General features: G+C 33.9%; 1 protein-coding gene across 7 annotated transcripts in view; it reads right to left on the bottom strand.

Annotated features, from left to right (window-relative positions):
• Positions 1-18,082, bottom strand: part of nompC (no mechanoreceptor potential C) — an 84,163-nt gene that overhangs the window by 22,589 nt on the left and 43,492 nt on the right. For all 7 annotated transcript variants that reach the window (XM_073964960.1, XM_073964962.1, XM_073964959.1 and 4 more), the window contains exons 3-5: positions 8,634-8,735; positions 2,669-2,785; positions 221-313 (exon numbers count right to left, since the gene is read on the bottom strand). In XM_073964960.1, coding sequence (XP_073821061.1) covers positions 221-313; positions 2,669-2,785; positions 8,634-8,735 — 312 coding nt within the window. The remainder of the gene's footprint in view (positions 1-220; positions 314-2,668; positions 2,786-8,633; positions 8,736-18,082) is intronic.

Here is an 18,082-nt window from a genome sequence, read left to right as displayed (position 1 = left end):
AATTAATAATTTTAAACAAAAAAGCGTTTTCTTTATAAACTCAATTTGTCAATTAAAGTTAAAGTTTTTCCATTAATATATCCAAATAATTCTAAAAATAAAGAGCGTTGAGAAAGTCACCGTGACAATGGAAAATCTGATTCTGATCTGATCTTTGAGTAGAGTATTCTGACTACAAAATAAAAAAAAAAAACGAAAAATATTAATTAAATATTCTTACCTTCAGTTGTTCTGCTGTTTGTGCCGATAACAATTCTCGAACCATCGACTGATTTCCAGCCTCCACAGATAAAAGCAGGGGTATTTTTCCTCTCTATGAAGGGAAGAGAAAAACGTTGTTTTAAAAAATAAGAAGTAAGCAAAGACTATAGTCGACATGGCCGACCATAAGGAACTATGCACAATAAAATCTGAATGTGACCCTGAGCAAATCAAAATGCCATTATGAAGAAAATCTTTTTATACATTTATACCTTTACTAGCTGACCCGGGTTCACGTTTCTGGCCCGTTGTTTAGATTGTCCGTGAAAAGATTAGTAATCCATTTACATATTTATCTGTCTAGTATAGATATCTGTAGATTTTTGAATTGACGGTAATTCAGCATAAAAAATAAGTCAACAGCATGCAATAATTAACTTAGAGCTTCATAATATTGTAGAAAATTGTCTATTACTCGTAGGATGTTTGGTATTGAAAATTGGTAATTTTCGTTCGTATTTTGATGGAACGAACCGGACCGGAATTTTCAAAGTTTTAGCCGCAATTCCTACTGAAGTGACTTAAATGTGGTGTTTAGAATAGTCGGTAGAGGTTCAGGTTTTTATATAGCCTACATAGAACTGTACCACTCGCCTTTCAGAATTTTCAAGTTCTCACATTATTTCAAACACACATTATTCAACAAAGTAAATCAATTTAAAAATTTAACAACTGAAATTAACTTGCATTACCTTAAAAGTAATACAAAGTTATACATACGTTTCTGAAGTCGAAACATTCTGTAGAAAGCGATAAATACACAATAAACTAAATCGCTCATAAATCCAGCATTATTATTCGTAAGCACCCCCCGCTATAAAATAATTAAAGTAAATCATCGAATAAATTTATCTACTATTCTGGTTTGGCAAAGGGTTAAGCATATATTAGACAGTATGTGAGTGTATAGGTGTTTTTGGGGCAATTTACAGTTTTCCTTTTTCTATCTATTTTTCTATTAGCCTATTGTTTTGCTGTCTGTCTACTCGTTCATTGGTAATGAACGGTTGTTGTGTCTACGGGTATTGGCGGCATTGTTGTCTATGAACCCGAATGAAGAAGGGTTGTTTGCCTTAGTTTTATGTCAAACTGGAAATGTTTATGTTTACGTTGGCACCGCTTGGCACGACTACAGTCCTACTCTTCCAATCAATTTCTCGCTCTCATTTGATTTTTCTTTGTCTAGTAAAATTCAAATATGTAAATATTCTAATATTTTTTTTGGTAATTGAACTGGCTTAAATGCAATTTTAAATCCGACAAATTTTAGGACAACCAAAGTTTATATTAATAAATTATATGTTATACTTTTGCGTGAGCTCTGATTACACTGTGCAACATTTTTAAGGTGACCTTGTGCAAACAATTCGAACTGAGGATTTTTTGAAAGTACAGACCCAAACGACAAGAAACCCTAGTTGGGTTTTGTTGTGTCAGATCCAGCTCGGATTTTATGGCCCCATCTAAACATGGTTAAATATTGAGTTTTTAAAGAAATTCGGGGTTATATCTCTGAAACCAATGCGAATCTTCTTCTAACCTCTGAAGCAAATTTGTAGATAAGGACAAGAATATAATATTTGAAGAAATAATGAACTCGAAAAACTACATTTATTGCCTCAAATTTCAAAATATATGCAAAAATACCACAATTTTTATACATTTCGCACCGTATCTCTAAAACCGTTAATTTTATCTGAATATTTTCTTTTGGAAAAATATTCCCTGGAATGTAATACACAACTCTTCAGAACATGTCATTGTTGTAAAATGCCTCTATCCCGTTGTTTTCAGTACATTTTTCAACGACGATTTACTAAAAATGTCAATAAAGTAGTGAAATCCGAAATGCGAGAATAAACTGTTGGTGTGAACTGTGTTTGAAATACGTGTTGTAAAAGATATGATGCAAAATACCGCTGAAACAACATGAAGTAAGCGTTTTAGAGTTTCAGAATGTTCTAAAGAATTGTTGAGAACTTTATTTGGAAGATTTTTGAAAGAGGTTACTTGGTTCAACTCCCAATAGTTTAGCCGATACTGACCAGAATTTCAGCAATTATGCAAAATTTTCTATATTTTATAGATTTTGAAGCCCTAGATGGAGTTTTTCTTATGTGGTTTCTTCAAATGATAAGTTCTACTAGTTTAGGGCTACAATATTGCTAAAGACAGCACGGCCAAATCCCTATTCGTTTCTGAGATAAAGACCTGATAAATGCAAAAAAGTGTAGATTTAGCCCGATTTAGATGAGGCCATAAAATCCGAACTGGATCTGGCAGGACAAAACACAACTAGGGTTTTTGTAGTCTAAATATGTACTTTAGAATCTATCTAAGAATGAATATACTTACGTTTCAGATTACAAATCTCTTTTAAAATTCATCTAAGAATACATTTACTTACGCCGTCTGCTTTGAGTCGTATATCTTTTCCAGCTGCTGCCAATAGAGCTCGTAAAATGTTTGTTGCAGTTCCTGTTTGCCGACTGGATACCAAATGTACAGCTGTTTGCGAACGCGACTGCAATAATAAACAATAAAAAATATGTAAAACGTTGAATATTATTTCAAAATCAATTGTGATTCCTTGTAAAACTCAACAATAACTAAATCACTCCTACACCAATGTGTACTCCTTGAACCTATCATTTTGATTTTTAAGTTGTAAACCTTGTTTTTGTTTTGCTGCAATTATAATTATATTTGTTTTCAAAATCCAAAAGATTGACATGCTTTCGCATTGCAATCTAACTTGCGCAGTGACAGTAACCGAAAAAAGCACGTCCCACCTCTTATCTATGATAGTTTCAACAACTTCTGGAACTTAGACAATGTAATGCAAAAAATCAAATTGAAACAGGAAGAATGACGAATGTAAGTAGAATGCACTCTACAGTCACAATCAGTTAAGACCCTTATAACATTAAAAAATACTAACCGTTCATATTATCAACTGGTGTGAATGTTGTGATGCTTTAATACAGATTATCTCTGTCGTATGTCATTATTGTGCTTACAAGAAGTTCAATAGTTAGGCGTAAAGAATATAAAGGATTACCCCCTGTTCGGTGGATGAAGGAAGCGATGTCCTTTACAATTTGTCTGATCTACACCATTGGTCTGAATGAAAAGGCAGCCGAACATCTCTATGACGTAGCTGCCTAGGAACTACCAATTAGTACATTGAAGATAATCTATATATAGCATTTCCAAATTAAATGAAACCTTTTCCAAATTGAATGAAACCTTTTCCAAATTGAATGAAACCTTTTCCAAATTGAATGAAACCTTTTCCAAATTAAATGAAACCTTTTCCAAATTAAATGAAACCTTTTCCAAATCAAATGAAACCTTTTCCAAATCAAATGAAACCTTTTCCAAATTGAATGAAACCTTTATTTTTATAAAAAGAAAAAATCCAGACTATTTTGGAAAGAGAAAGAAATAAAAAATTATGTGGGTTTGCAACGATTTTTTACTTAAATTCTAATCCTTAGTAATGACATAAAAGTGTACCTCCCTGAATGTTTTGCATCCTTGAACTTAAACATTTCATAAGTTTTGGGCATCAATTAAGGTTATAGCGAAATAATGCTAAAGAGAGAATTAAGGGTTAAAAATTACTAATAATAACAGGGGCTAATTGTATTACATAATGAAGTGGTTCACGAGTTGCTGCTTGTGAAATTTTCAATGACATACTCATTACATAATTTGAGCAGTCCTGTTTATTGAGCTGTTGGTTACTATGCTCATCACGTCAACGATACTACGATCTATTGTCTGCATTTGAAGCTGAAAAACGTCATCAGCGCTTCTTAAAATAAGTAGCGCTTCTTAAAATAAGGGACAAAAAGGACATTGAAGGAAGGGAGTTAGAAGGTCGAAATGCCCTACGAAAATAATCCTCATTCGATTTGAGTGAAGAAAAGTCATCTCATAAATAAGTTAAACAACAGTTAACAAAGATATAACGTTAATTTCAGATGCCTTTCATGGTCTTCAGCAGAAACTTAATCAGGCCACAACTCGGATGTTCGACTCACGGCTGATGTGTCCCTCGGGATTCTTAATATACTCACAAAGAGCTTTCATTCCCAAAAGGAATTATATCTGCCCCAGATTTTCACCTCCATTTTGTGTCACAGTGTTATTAGGAATTTTGTAAACCTTAATTCTCTCTAGGATTATTTCGCTATAACCTTAATTGATGCCCAAAAATTATGAACTGTTCAGGTTCAAGGAAGCAAAACATGCAAGGAGGTACACTTTTATGTCATTACTTTAGATTAGAATTTAAGTAAAAAATCGTTGAAAACCCTTATAATTTTTTATTTCTTTCTCTTTTCAAAATATTCTGGCTTTTTTTCTTTTAATAAAAATAAAGGTTTCATTCAATTTGGAAAAGGTTTCATTTGATTTGGAAAAGGTTTCATTTGATTTGGAAAAGGTTTCATTTAATTTGGAAAAGGTTTCATTTAATTTGGAAAAGGTTTCATTCAATTTGGAAAAAGTTTCATTCAATTTGGAAAAGGTTTCATTTAATTTGGAAATGCTATATATAAAAGAGCTTAGTGAGTGAGTGAGTGACTGAGTTACTGAGTGACTGACATATCATCGCCCAGACGAAACCGCTGAAGCTATAAAGCTGAAATTTTGACTGTGGGTTGCTGTCGGTGTGTAGGGGTGAGATAAGGCTGGGTTTTTGGAAATTCGACCTAGAAGGGTACGAAAAGTACTAAAAGGTCCTAAATATGGTACCCTTTGTATTAGGCAAACGGGAAGAGCTAGAATTCTTAAATTTGGAATGAGAGTAACTGATGGAGAGTTAGAAAGAAGTACAAAAGGGTTTTTGGAAATTCGACCTATAAGTGTACGAAAAGTTACTAAATTTGGTACCAATTGTATATTTTGAGCGGATATAGCTACAATGTTCATATTTGGTATGGGAATCAAGGTTGGGAAGTGGTGCTGATATAAGGAAATGATTTTGGAAGTTCGTACTTAAGTGTACGAGTAGTACTAAATGGTACTAAATTTGGTACAATTTGGATTTGGGTGAACGGATAGAGCTGGAAAACTTAAATTGGGAATTTAGATTACCGTTGAAGCGTACGATTGAGATATGGGTGTAGTTTCGGAAATTCATACTTATGTGTACGAAAAGTACTAAATGGTACCAAATTTGGTACAATTTGGATTTAGATAGACATGGAAACCTGAAATTTGGAATTAAGATTACTGATGGAGTGAAGGATTGAGGTAGCTTCGGAAATTGTTACTTATGGGTACGAAAAGTAGTAAACGGTACTTAATTTGGTACAAATTGGATTTGGGTGAACGGATAAAGCTGGAATCCTGAAATTTGGAATTTAATTAAATTTGGAGTGTAGGATTGACTTAGTCTTGGAAATTCGTACTTATGGGTGCGGAAAGTACTAAATGGTACTAAATTTGGTACAATATGGATTTGGGTGAACGGATAGAGCTGGAATCCTGAAATTTGGAATTTAATTACTTTTGGATTGTAGGATTGAGGTAGGTTCGGAAATTCGTTCTTATGGGCACGGAAAGTACTAAATGGTACTAAGTTTGGTACATTTTGGATTTGGGTGAACAGATAGAGCTGGAATCCTGAAACTTATAATTAAGATTACTTATGGAGTGGAGGATTGAGGTGGTTTTGGAAATTCGTACTTATGGGTACGGAAAGTAGTAAATGGTACTAAATTTGGTACAATTTATATTTGGGTGAACGGATACTGCTGGAATCCTGAAATTTCGAGTTAAGGTTACTGTTGGAGTGTAGGAAATGAGGAAGTTTTGGAAATTCGTACTTATGGGTACGATAAGTACTAAATTTGGTACAATTTGGATTTTGGGGAACGAATAGAGCTGGAATCCTGAAATTTTGAATTAAGATTACTGTTGGACTATAGGATTGACTTAGTCTTGGAAATTCGTACTTATGGGTGCGGAAAGTACTAAATATGGTACAATTTAAATTTAGGTGAACGGATAGAAGGTAGTTTCGGAAATTCATACTTATGGGTACGGAAAGTACTAAATGGTACTAAGTTTGGTACAGTTTGGTTAGTTATGGAGTGTAGCATTGAGGTAGTTTTGGAAATTCGTACTTATGGGTACGGAAAGTACTAAATGGTACTAAATTTGGTACAATTTATATTTGGGTGAACGAATAGAGCTGGAATCCTGAAATTTCGAGTTAAGGTAACTGTTGGAGTGTGGGATTGAGGATGTTTTGAAAATTCGTACTTATGGGTACGAAAAGTAATAAATGGTACTAAATCTAAATTTGGTACAATTTAGATTTGGGTGGACGGAGAGAGGTGGAATCCTGAAATTCGCAATTACTGTTGGTGATAGTTATTGAAATTCGTACTTTCATACGAAAAGTATTAATGGTATTACTAATAGTGGTGGAATTCGGATATTTGGTATTATAGCCGCTGTTGGTGTGTAGGGTTGAGATATGGATGTGCTTGTGGATATATGTACAATAAGTGTACGAAAATTACTAAGGATAGTTTCCACTATATGTAAATGTCATTTGACATGAAATTTTCCATCAATATATGTGCAATATTGGGGATTTTCCTTACGCCATTTACTTTTTGCGTCCACGCCAGCAAAAATGTAATAAAATTACGTCTCCACATTGCCTGCGTGGGTAGATATGGAATGTTTTTATTTCGTGTCATATGACATTGATAGATAGTGAAAACTACTTTTAAATGGCATAGAATTTGGTCCAAATTGTTATTGTTTAAAGGGGTAGAGCTGAAATTGTGAAATTCGGTATTAATATAGCAGTTGACGTTTAGAGTGGAGATAGAGAGGAAGTTTTGGAAATTCGTACTAATGTATACGAAAAATACTAAATCGCTGTTGGGATATAGTTTTGGATAAAAGGAAGTAATTTTAAAATAAAATGTCTCAAAAATTAACTGTTATATAGGGTAGCATCTTCTGAGTAATGGTTTTCTACATTTTGATATCTAAAATTCCAAAATTCGGTTGGAAATGAGGATAACATTTTCAAAATGTTCATACCGTTCTAATAAAACATGGACTGGAATTTAAAATGTAGGCCGCTGTTGAAGTGTACAGGTTTTTTTTTTTTTGAAATTCGAACAAAACGTGTACGAGCAGTACTTGAAAGAAATTAAATATCAATTCAAATAGGTATTAGTACATCAAAATTTTCAGTGTTCTCCATATTAAATATTGTTTATTTGTATATTATTCCTTTTCCGCTTACGAAGTAGCGGGCATTTTGCTAGTATTCTATATTATAATTCACTGGCTGTTCAATGTAGAACTTGACAACATATTCTGGGAATTGTTAGTATGTTGAAAATTTTAACCAAATTTTCCTAACAAATCGACTGTGATTTGGTATTTTAGTTTGACCCGCCATAATATAAGCGTTCATTCCGGATTTAAATATTTTACAGGTTTCCACCACATTTTCTATTATAAAAACAAGTCTTGATAAACCTTTCTAATGTTTTTCAGTACGACCTATATAGTTATATATAGTTATCCTCGATCTAATATCGATGTCCACATAAAGCAGTTTATATAGTTTCCTGCTGTTACTAATTCTAAAACCAATTGAAAATAAATCATTCTTGTATATTATTACCAAGATGTTGATAAATTAGATTGAGACAATCGGATGCAACATACATCTGCTAAAATTCCTTAGAATTAAATATTGCATATTAATGTTTAATTCCTTTAGTGTTGAAGAAGATAAAATGTTCCAACTGAAAGTGGTGTTTAAAGGACAAGCCTGAATAACACACGTTTCAATTGTATTTTTCATAATGTGCCATAAACAATGCCTACTGAGGTCTCCTTCTAATAAAGCATTTTTTATGCTAAGTGTTTGCCATGCTTACGAAAAGGTTTTTTTAAAGACACACAAATACAAACAACTTTTGTCCACACAACTGACCAACCTTGCGATAGCTAATTGAGTTGAACTTGGCGTTATTTTAATGAAATTTGGTCACACAACTAAACTCCTGTGAACTTTCTTCATTGCATCCGACTAAACGTGTTTTAATAATAGCGTTACATTTTATGGTACTTCAAAACTTAGAACCTCCTGTAAGAAAAATTGCAAGCATGAAGTTGCAATGGTATGCCACTATTAGTTTGGTCATATCGCTTGACCTTTACCTAATGACACGTAGGTATTTTCCAAAGAAAGTTTCCCAGTTTTAAGCGAACTCTTTCCACGAAATAAATCCTAAATTAACATGAAGTTGAATTTTTATTGGGAAAATCCCCATGGCGTGAGAAAATTACTATGATTTAAGTGTGAGCTTTTTACTTACCCCTCCTGTTGAAAAAGGATCAACACCACGTTTGTTCAGCAACAGTTTAACGACATCCTCACGCGAATACATTGCTGCAATATGCAATACATTATAATTGTCCTATAAGAGAAAAAAAAACAAAAACAGAAGTAAATGTAGAATTAGAAATCTTCTTAATGTGATTGATTGTGCAAGAGCAAAAATACAAAAATCAATACATTTTAAGGCCTTTAAGGGGTTACTTCGACTTATCAGTTTTAAAAAATCGAAAAAAAATATTGGCTTATCAAATATTGGCAAATCAATACAACGTTTTAAGGCCTTTAAGGGATCACCTCTACTTATCAGTTTTAAAAAATCGAAAAAATATTGGCTTATTGATCGGAGAAAAATTGACCGTTCCAAGTGAAGAATGAGTTGTGTCTTGTATGTATAGGTGCAACATAAAACGCGTTTTTCACGAATTGGCATTTTTGAAGTCGGTGCTAACGATAGCTCGAAGATTAATGACCTTATTAAATACATAAAGACCCTGTCTTTAAGCGACACAGATTTTTTTAATTTTTGTGTCCGATTTTTGGACAAAAATGGTACATTTTTTCGTAAATATTTAAATTTTGGCTTTGAAAGTGCACCATTTTTTAATTTGTTCGCTAAAAGGCAAGATTATTAGGTTCTTAAAACACAAAAATATACGAAGATCAGCTTAAATATTAATTTATCTCGTATCACTATGCGACACAAAAATTACACTGCGCAACAAAATTCAATTTTTTTTTCAAAAAAACCGAGTAGATTATGAATGTAGATCTAAAATTATGAGACATGTGTATCGCCTTTTTTCAAGTAACGTAAGTAGGCGGGGGGTGCCACCGTGGTGCAATGGTATGTACACCCGCCTTGTACGCTAAAGCTCTGCGGTTCGATTCCCAGGCCAGGCAACATCAAATTTTCAACGGTGGCAAAATACCCCTCAGTAATGTTGGCGACATTTCTTTAGTATTTAAGCCATGAATAACTTCTCTACAAGTGGTGTCTTAAGACACGCCGTTCGGACTCGGCAATAAAAAGTAGGACCCATATCATTGAGCCAATATGAATCGGGGTGCTCTCATTGATATGAGAGAAGTCTCCCTCGTCCCTTCAGGGATGTTTGTGGAACAATAATTATTATATAAGTAGATAGGGCATGTTCCGCCCATTTCTATTTTTTCGAAATATTCCAGTCAAAATATCTTGGATATCTTGCATTTTAGGTATATAGTGTCTATGGAGCTGCATTTGAAATATCCGACAGAAAACGAATTTGGAATGATTACGTCACTAGGATGTTTACAGATGACGAGAGGTCAACCTATGATTTTAATCAACCCGCTCTGACCGGAACTCAAATAAACAAGAACGAGGTCGAATACGCAATTGCCTCACTTAAAGATAGAAAAGTAGTTGGTCCCGACGAAATTCCCTCAGAAATTTTAAAGTTAATAGATGGAGAAAACGTAGGCATGTTATTCACACTTTTTAACCACATATATGACAGTGGTCAATATCCACAAGACTGTCTAAAATCGATTTTCATAACCACACCAAAGAAAAAAATGCAAGAAATGCCATGAACATAGGCTTATAAGTCTAATGAACCACGCCCTAAAAGTTTTCCTGAGAATTATCCTTATGGAAAATGCGAACTTCATATGGGCAAGCCACAATTTGGTTTCAAAGAAGGAATGGGTACCAGAGAAGCGCTACTAAGCATACATTCGCTGATCCAAAACTGTCGTGATGTGCAAAAAGACGGTTTTATATGTTTCATAGATTATACGAAAGCTTTCGATACTGTCCAGCACCACAAGTTAATCGATATACTACTATCAACTGGGATAGATGAGAAAGAAATTCAATGTATAAAAAATCTATACTGAACCAAAATTCATGCATTGATGTTAACGGCGAACTCACCGACGGAATCGCAACATATATGTGCGTCAGGCAGGGCTGTATATTATCCCCACTTTTATTCAATATTTACTCCCAAAAATATTCACGGAGGCATTGCAAAATGAGAAATTGGGAATACCAACAAATGGTGTTCTTATAAGTAAAATACTATATGCAGACGACACGACAATTCTAACAAGCAGTTTAAATGGCCTGCAAAAAGCAATAGAAAACTTACAACCGTAACCGAATTATATGGGCTTAAAATTAACATCGCAAAAACAAAATACATGATTATCAGTAGAAAGAACACATATAATAACACATCGCTGACAATCCATAACATCGGGGGTATTGATAAATGACAAATGGGTCATATCACTTGAAATTCGATGTCGAATAGAGATGGCCAGAGGAGCGTTTTATAAATACAATAAATTACTAACATGTCATGATATTGGGCTTCAAACAAAAGTTAGATTTGTGAAATGTTAGGTATGGTCTGTACTGATATATGCAGCAGAGACATGGACAATTAAAACAGCTATGAACAAAGCAGTACTCTAGCGTCGATTCATGGCACAAATACTACAGTCACACATATTATTTTGTGCATCATTGAATTAAAACCAAAACTGAAAAAAAACTAGAGGCATTTGAACTATGAATCTATAGAAGAATCTTAAAAATACCCTCGACCGATCGAGTAAATAACAATGAAGTTTTAAGAAGAATCTCATATTTCGGCCACGTAACGAGAAATGATAAATACAAACTCATCCAAACAATTCTCAAAGGGGAAATTGAAGGAAGACCCAGTAGAGGAAGAACAGAACTTTCCTGGCTAAAGATAATTCAAAATGGACTGGCTACGATAACGAAAGGAACTTGTTTAGGGCGGCCAAAAATAAAGAACTGCCGACAATATAAATAACAAAAATATATATAAGAAAATATTTATATATTCTGAAATATAATATAATTATTGTAAAACAATTTAATGTATGATCGCTTATATCCGAACAAGGGATGGGCAAATAAAAGAAGAAGAAGAAGTGTCTATGGCATTTTTACTGAGGAAGATGTGGAGAGTATTTTTGTTAAAAAAAAAAAGTAAAAAAGTATCAGTCGTCTTCGCTAACAGAGATATATCCTCAGCCTAAGTGAATTGAAACTTTCAAATTTCATCTAGGATCTTTTCAGAATTTTGTGGCCCTTTTTGCACATTTTACCTTGGTGACAAAAATTTGGATTAGGATTAAAGTGCAAAAGTGTTGCGGAGTAGGTATTTAAAGGAATGGACCGACATAGTCTATTATGGAAATGGATTTTATTTTGGGAGTCACATCTTTTCAATAGATATCACGTCCACCAGTTATTTTAGTCGGTCGTCGTATAACTTTGGGAACAGTATGCTAGGAAGCATGGACTTTTCCACGGCAAATATAATATAGCTGTAAACAGGACCACAACGAACGGCATCGGTCTACATTTCCAAATAATATTCGAACAGACCCTAAACTGCACTTAGACACAAATGTTGAACTTTTGTTGGAAGTACCCTAAGAGAGGACCGATATGGGCCATTTTAAAAGTTAAACTAAATTTGGACAAAATATTAGAAGATCCAAAGTTTGGAGTAAGGTGAACTTATCCGAAATTTTGTGTGGGAGGTACCCGAAGAAGAAAAAACAATATAGTCCATATTTGAACTTGATCTATGTATACCAGGTAGATATATTAGGATGTGGAAAATTGGGACCAAATCGGTCACTGCCTTCAAGAGTTATCTTGCGCACAATTTTTCCGAACATTTTTAAACTTTTGGGGGAGGTACCTGAAGGAGTGGTCCGATATGCTGATCTTCGAATTTAAACTATGTTTGGACAAAATATTACGAAGGTCAAATTTTGGACCGATTCGGCAGACCCGTTCGGGAGTAATCTTGCTCTCCAACCACTACACACGGTGTCATAGGGTTTTTTTGCACGTTTCAGGCTATTTTCTCAGGAAGTATGAACTTGCCCCTGATGAAATTTATAACGTCGTATAGGACGCAGTGAATACAACAGCGATTCGAGAGCAGGCCCTAAACTGAAATTTTGTGAGGGAGGTACACGAGGAAGTGGACCGATTGAGTCTATATGGAAACCTCATCTAAGTCTGGTGGATATTTCACGATGTGCAAAGTATGGACCAAATCGATTACTCCCTTCAAGAGTTATCCTGCGCACAAATTTTCCGAACATTTTTGGAACTTTTGTGGGGGAGGTACCGGAAGGAGTGGACCGATATAACCCATCTTCGAACTTAAACTAAGTTTGTTTGTACAAAATATTACGAAAGCCCAATTTTGGACCAAATCGGTTGATCCGTTGGAGAGTTATCGTGTGCACCAGCCAGACAGAAAGACAGACGCACGGACACTGCTAAATTAACTCCAAATTGTCTGAAACGGATTTCGTCCAACTATACATAGGGTCTAAAACCATTATTTCGATGAGGCACATTTTGCCCGTATGAAAGTGTATATACCCTCCTTATCATAAATGCTGAGGGTATAATGAACCCTCTTCAGTGTGGCCTTGTTTGTCCTTTTTTTAATCCTCTAAAACCTGCTTTAAAATTAGTTCGAAATATTCCACTAATTTGTTCGTCATAAAAGTTTAGTGCAGGTCTCAGATTACACCAAATCTGTAAATTATATAATAAAATAAAATAAAATAAAATAAAAAACACGTTTTAGGATTAAAGTGGAACTTTATTTATTCAAAAAATTCCGTACATTTCCCCCAAGAAGGAGTTCCTCCCATCATTGTATTATTTTGGACCGATTAGATTATTTGTCTCATATTTTTTGCTCTACTTTCATAATATACTCAGTTTTCCTTGTTATTTTATTGTTGCCGCACAGTGTTATTAACCATATTCCGACAGGGCAGCGAGATAGAAGACCAAAAAAGAACATACACATGTCTCGACGTATTTCTCATCAGCTTTTGCGGTTATGGGCCCCGAAAGATTTGAGGCTTTGATGTCAAAAAGTATAATTTTGTCTTTCTATACCGCTAAGAATTTTTATCTATTCGTAGGAGCACAGTTTGTAGCTTTTGTCATAAAAGCAACAATTTTGAAATCATAAAATCAATCGAACTTAATATTTAAAGTCAAAAACGTCAAGATCAAATTTTCTTTATAATTTGTTCTCGGTTTTCTTAGCGGTCTACAACTCTTGGTATTTAAAATGAGGTGAAAAAACATTTCTACCAAAAATGTTTTATATACAGTGAGTCAATTAAGTATTTTGCCTCTTCAGAAAATTGACAAAATTTCAATAAATTCGTTTAAAACCATCAAATTAGTAGTGGTCAAAAACTAGAATATTTGTATGCAGTATGTTTTTGGATAGTTTAGATTCAATATCTACAAGAACCGCTTCGAAAGACTTAATGGTCTTCTAGATATTGACAAAAATCTATAACAACACAAACTATTTTACCTCAAAAAAGTATTTTGCCTTTTACATATTTTTTGAGAAAATTACATTTTTGGTACACGCTACAACCGTTTCGGCACCAGTTCCACCAACCCCGACCTTCAGCGTGCAAGGCGGGTGTGCATACCATTGCACCACGGTGGCACCCAGTAATGTTGGCGACATTTTCTGAGTATTTCAGCCATGTAAAACTTCTCTACAAAAGTGGTGTCTTAGACACGCCGCACAGTGTTGCCGCGTGGACAAAAATCAAAAAACGTGATGCTAACTTTTACATATGTTTATGTATTTTTTTACAGTAGACACATCCGATACAACGAATCTGAAAGAATTTTGTCAATATGTGCATCCATAATGAAGTTATAGCTCTTTAAATATGAAAAATATTTCCCAGATAATCTAAAGCGATAATCATACGAAAATTAGACGACATTTAAAATAACATTTTCTGCAAAGTTTGTTGATAATATTAAAAGTTTTGGATGGGGATTTGATGGGTGGGCTATAAATAAAAAATTTTAGTTCAAAAAGTTGACATCAACTGCACACGAGCAAAGTACCGTTATCAAGAACTAAAAATTTAAATTTGATAAAAAAAAGTATAAATTCTTAATATTTCGTAGAGTATATCTTTTGATTGCCGCCACCTATTGCCACCTTGGCAAATGTGTAAAAACATTCTGCAACCTTCTGGGATATATCGGTTCAGATTTTATATAGCCCCCATATATATCTTTTCCCGATTTTGCTACAGCTTGTTCAATGTTGATCGAATTGCCTTGAAATTTAATATGTGTTATTTTCTTAGGCCCCTAAATAGCTACACCGATCTTCACAAAAATCGGTTCAGATTTGGATATAGCCCCCATACATATCTTTCCCCGATTTTGCTATAACTCCGTCAATTTTAATCAAATAGCCTTCAAATTTGATATGTTATATTTTCTTAGGTCCCCGAATAGGTTCATCGATTTTCGTTATAATCGGTTCAGATTTGGATATAGCCCCCATATATATCTTTCCCCGATTTTGCTATAATTCGCTCAGTTTTTGATGAATATCCTTCAAATTTAACATGGGAGGTTCCTCAGGCCCCTTTTCAGTTTTGCCATTGACCTAGGTTGATGAATGTTTGCACAAGTACTTATGAGGGCACAGGAATGAAAAATATCAACTTTGGTCCATATCGGTTCGGGTTTGAATAAGGCTTCCATATATTATTTCGCCCGATGTCAGGTTTTCCCAATTTAATCAATATCTCACATACATTGCGTGTTTAGTGCATCGAATACATAAAATCGGGCGAAAATATATATGAGAGTTATATCCAAATCTAACCCGATTTTTGTCAAAATCGGTGAAACTTAAAAAGGGCTTAAGAAAACATCCCATGTTAAATTTGAAGGCTATATATGGAGGCTATATCCAAATCTGTACCAATTTTTCCGAAATCAAATCAAAATCGGTAAAACTGAACAGTGGCCTGATGAAACATCCCATGTTAAATTTGAAGGCTATTCGATTAAAATTGAGCGATTTATAGCAAAATCGGGGAAAGATATATATGGGGGCTATATCCGAATCTGAACCGATTTTTGTGAAAATTGGTAGAGCTACTCAGGGGCCTAAGAAAATATTACATATTAAATTTGAATGCTATTTATCAAAAATTGAGCGATTTATAGCAAAATTGGGGAAAGATATATATGGGGGCTATATCCAAATCTGAACCGATATGGACCAAAGTTGAAATTTTTCATCCCTATGCCCTTATAAGTACTTGTGCAAAAATTCATCAACCTAGGTAAACTGCTTCTATTTTTTTCCACTTTTGTATGGAAGCGGCAACACTGTGCGCCGTTCGGCAATAAACTGTAGGTACCATATCATTGAGCTAATATGAATCGGGGTGCACTCATTGACATGAGAGAAGTCTTCCTTGTCCCGCATGGGATGTTTGTGGAACAATTATTATTATAATTACATATTGAGACTACAATAACCCTAGTAGGGCTTTATCCTGTCAGATCCAGTGCGGATTTTATGGCCTCATCTAAACCGGGCTAAAACTACAGTTTTTTGTATTTATCGGGCCTTTATCTCAGAAACGAATAAACTAAACTAGTAGAACTTATCTTTTGAACAAACTCAATCTAGGGCGTCAAAATCGATAAAATATAGAAAATTGTACATAATTGCTGAAATTCTGGTAAGTATCTGCTAAACTATTGGGAGTTGAACCAAGTAACCCTTTGCAAAAATCTTCCACAATTCTTCAAAACATTCTGAAACTCTAAAATGCTAACTTCATGTTGTTTCAGCGGTATTTTGCATCACAACTTTTACAACACGTATTTCAAACACAGTTCACACCAACAGTTTATAAATATGTATCTCTCAGTTAAAATAGTCGTTAAAAATATACTGAAAACAACGTGATAGATGCATTTTACAACAATGGCAAGTTCTGAAGATTTGTGAATTACAATCCAGCGAATATTTTTACAAAATAAACTTTAAGAAAAAAATAAGGATTTTGGAGATATGGTGCGAAATGTATAAAAATTATGGAAATTTTCGATATTTTATAAAAATTGAGGCAATAAATGTAGTTTTTCGAGTTCATTATTTCTACAGATATTTTATTTATTATCTACAAATTTGTTTCAGAGGTGAGATAAAGGTTCACATATGTTTCAGAGATATAGCCCAGAACTGCTTTAAAAAGCCAATATTTGACCATTTTTAGGTGGGGCCATAATTTCCAAGCTGGACCTGATACAACAAAACCAAACTAGGGTTTTTGTCGTTTGGGTCTGTACTTTCCTCGTCCAAAATTCTTTGCACAAAATGTTGCGCAGTGTTATTAATGTTGATCTAGACTTATGTGGAATTGTGTTGTATTGACGAATAAATAATATTCAAAAATAAATGTATTGTTAAATAACTCATTATACTAAATAAGTGCATGAAATCAGTTCACTGCATTTGGTGCAGGAGCTACAGTGCTGCTCAAAACCTTTGCAACTCAGATGCCTATAACACATTCAATCTATTTTTAGGGACATTTTGAATTTTGAAATATATTTGTTTTCGTTATTTGATTCTTTATTGACCCTATTTTCAAGATTTAAAAATGATTATTCAGTTATGAAAACTTTTTTGTATTGATTGGCATCACATTGTTTTAATCAGAAGAAGGGGGCAAGAAACTTTCATGAGGGGTACATTTAACCCCACCTATGTTTACTTTTGACAGACAAGTATGTTGGAAACAAGACATGTCTAATTTTTTAAGAAAAACTTTAATTATGACCAGATTTATATCAAAGCTTTGCTAAAATGGTAATTTTTGAAAGTTGTTGATCCGACAAAGTCCAAAAATAAACTACTCCTATGTACACAATGTTTAAAATAGAGCTGGATATCGCGTAAAAAGAACCAAAATCGCCATAAGATGGGAATGAGGTGTAAGGGCAACAACATCTCCCGCATGGGATGTTCAAATAATTATACGAATTATTAAGCAGATCTCTCAGAGGTAATCAACAGATGTTAAAATAAGACTTGACACCGATAATTTTGGAAAACAGTAATTTCCAGGAATAATTGAATTTTTCATAGAAATTTTGCAAAAAATGTGTGGTATTGTTTTCGGAGTAGTGAAAACGAATACTTCTCGTCGATTTATACCGAATACTTCTCCCGATTAGCTTAAGTAATCTAAATTAATATAGGAGGTTCCGGGACTCTAATCTGGACTTTAACAATTATTATTATTTAACAATTATCGTTAGAGCACAGGATTCCAAAGGATATATTAATTTATTTAGTTACTGGTTTCCTTTACGATGCCCCAGACTATAAATAAAATATCATGATTTCATCCCGGCGAAGGGAATTATCAATTGGCTGTTCAAATTTTTTTATATTTCCCTTCGCCGGGATGAAATCATAATATTGGTAGCGATCAGTAAAATTTTGCAACACTCTCAGTTCGTTATTACTCTCTGAAAAAGAAAGTAATGATGAT

The sequence above is a fragment of the Musca autumnalis genome, unplaced genomic scaffold (assembly GCF_047663935.1).
Source record: "Musca autumnalis isolate F117 unplaced genomic scaffold, ASM4766393v1 scaffold_2, whole genome shotgun sequence".
Classification (NCBI taxonomy): Eukaryota; Metazoa; Arthropoda; class Insecta; order Diptera; family Muscidae; genus Musca; species Musca autumnalis.
This window is presented reverse-complemented; position numbering and strand designations above follow the sequence as displayed.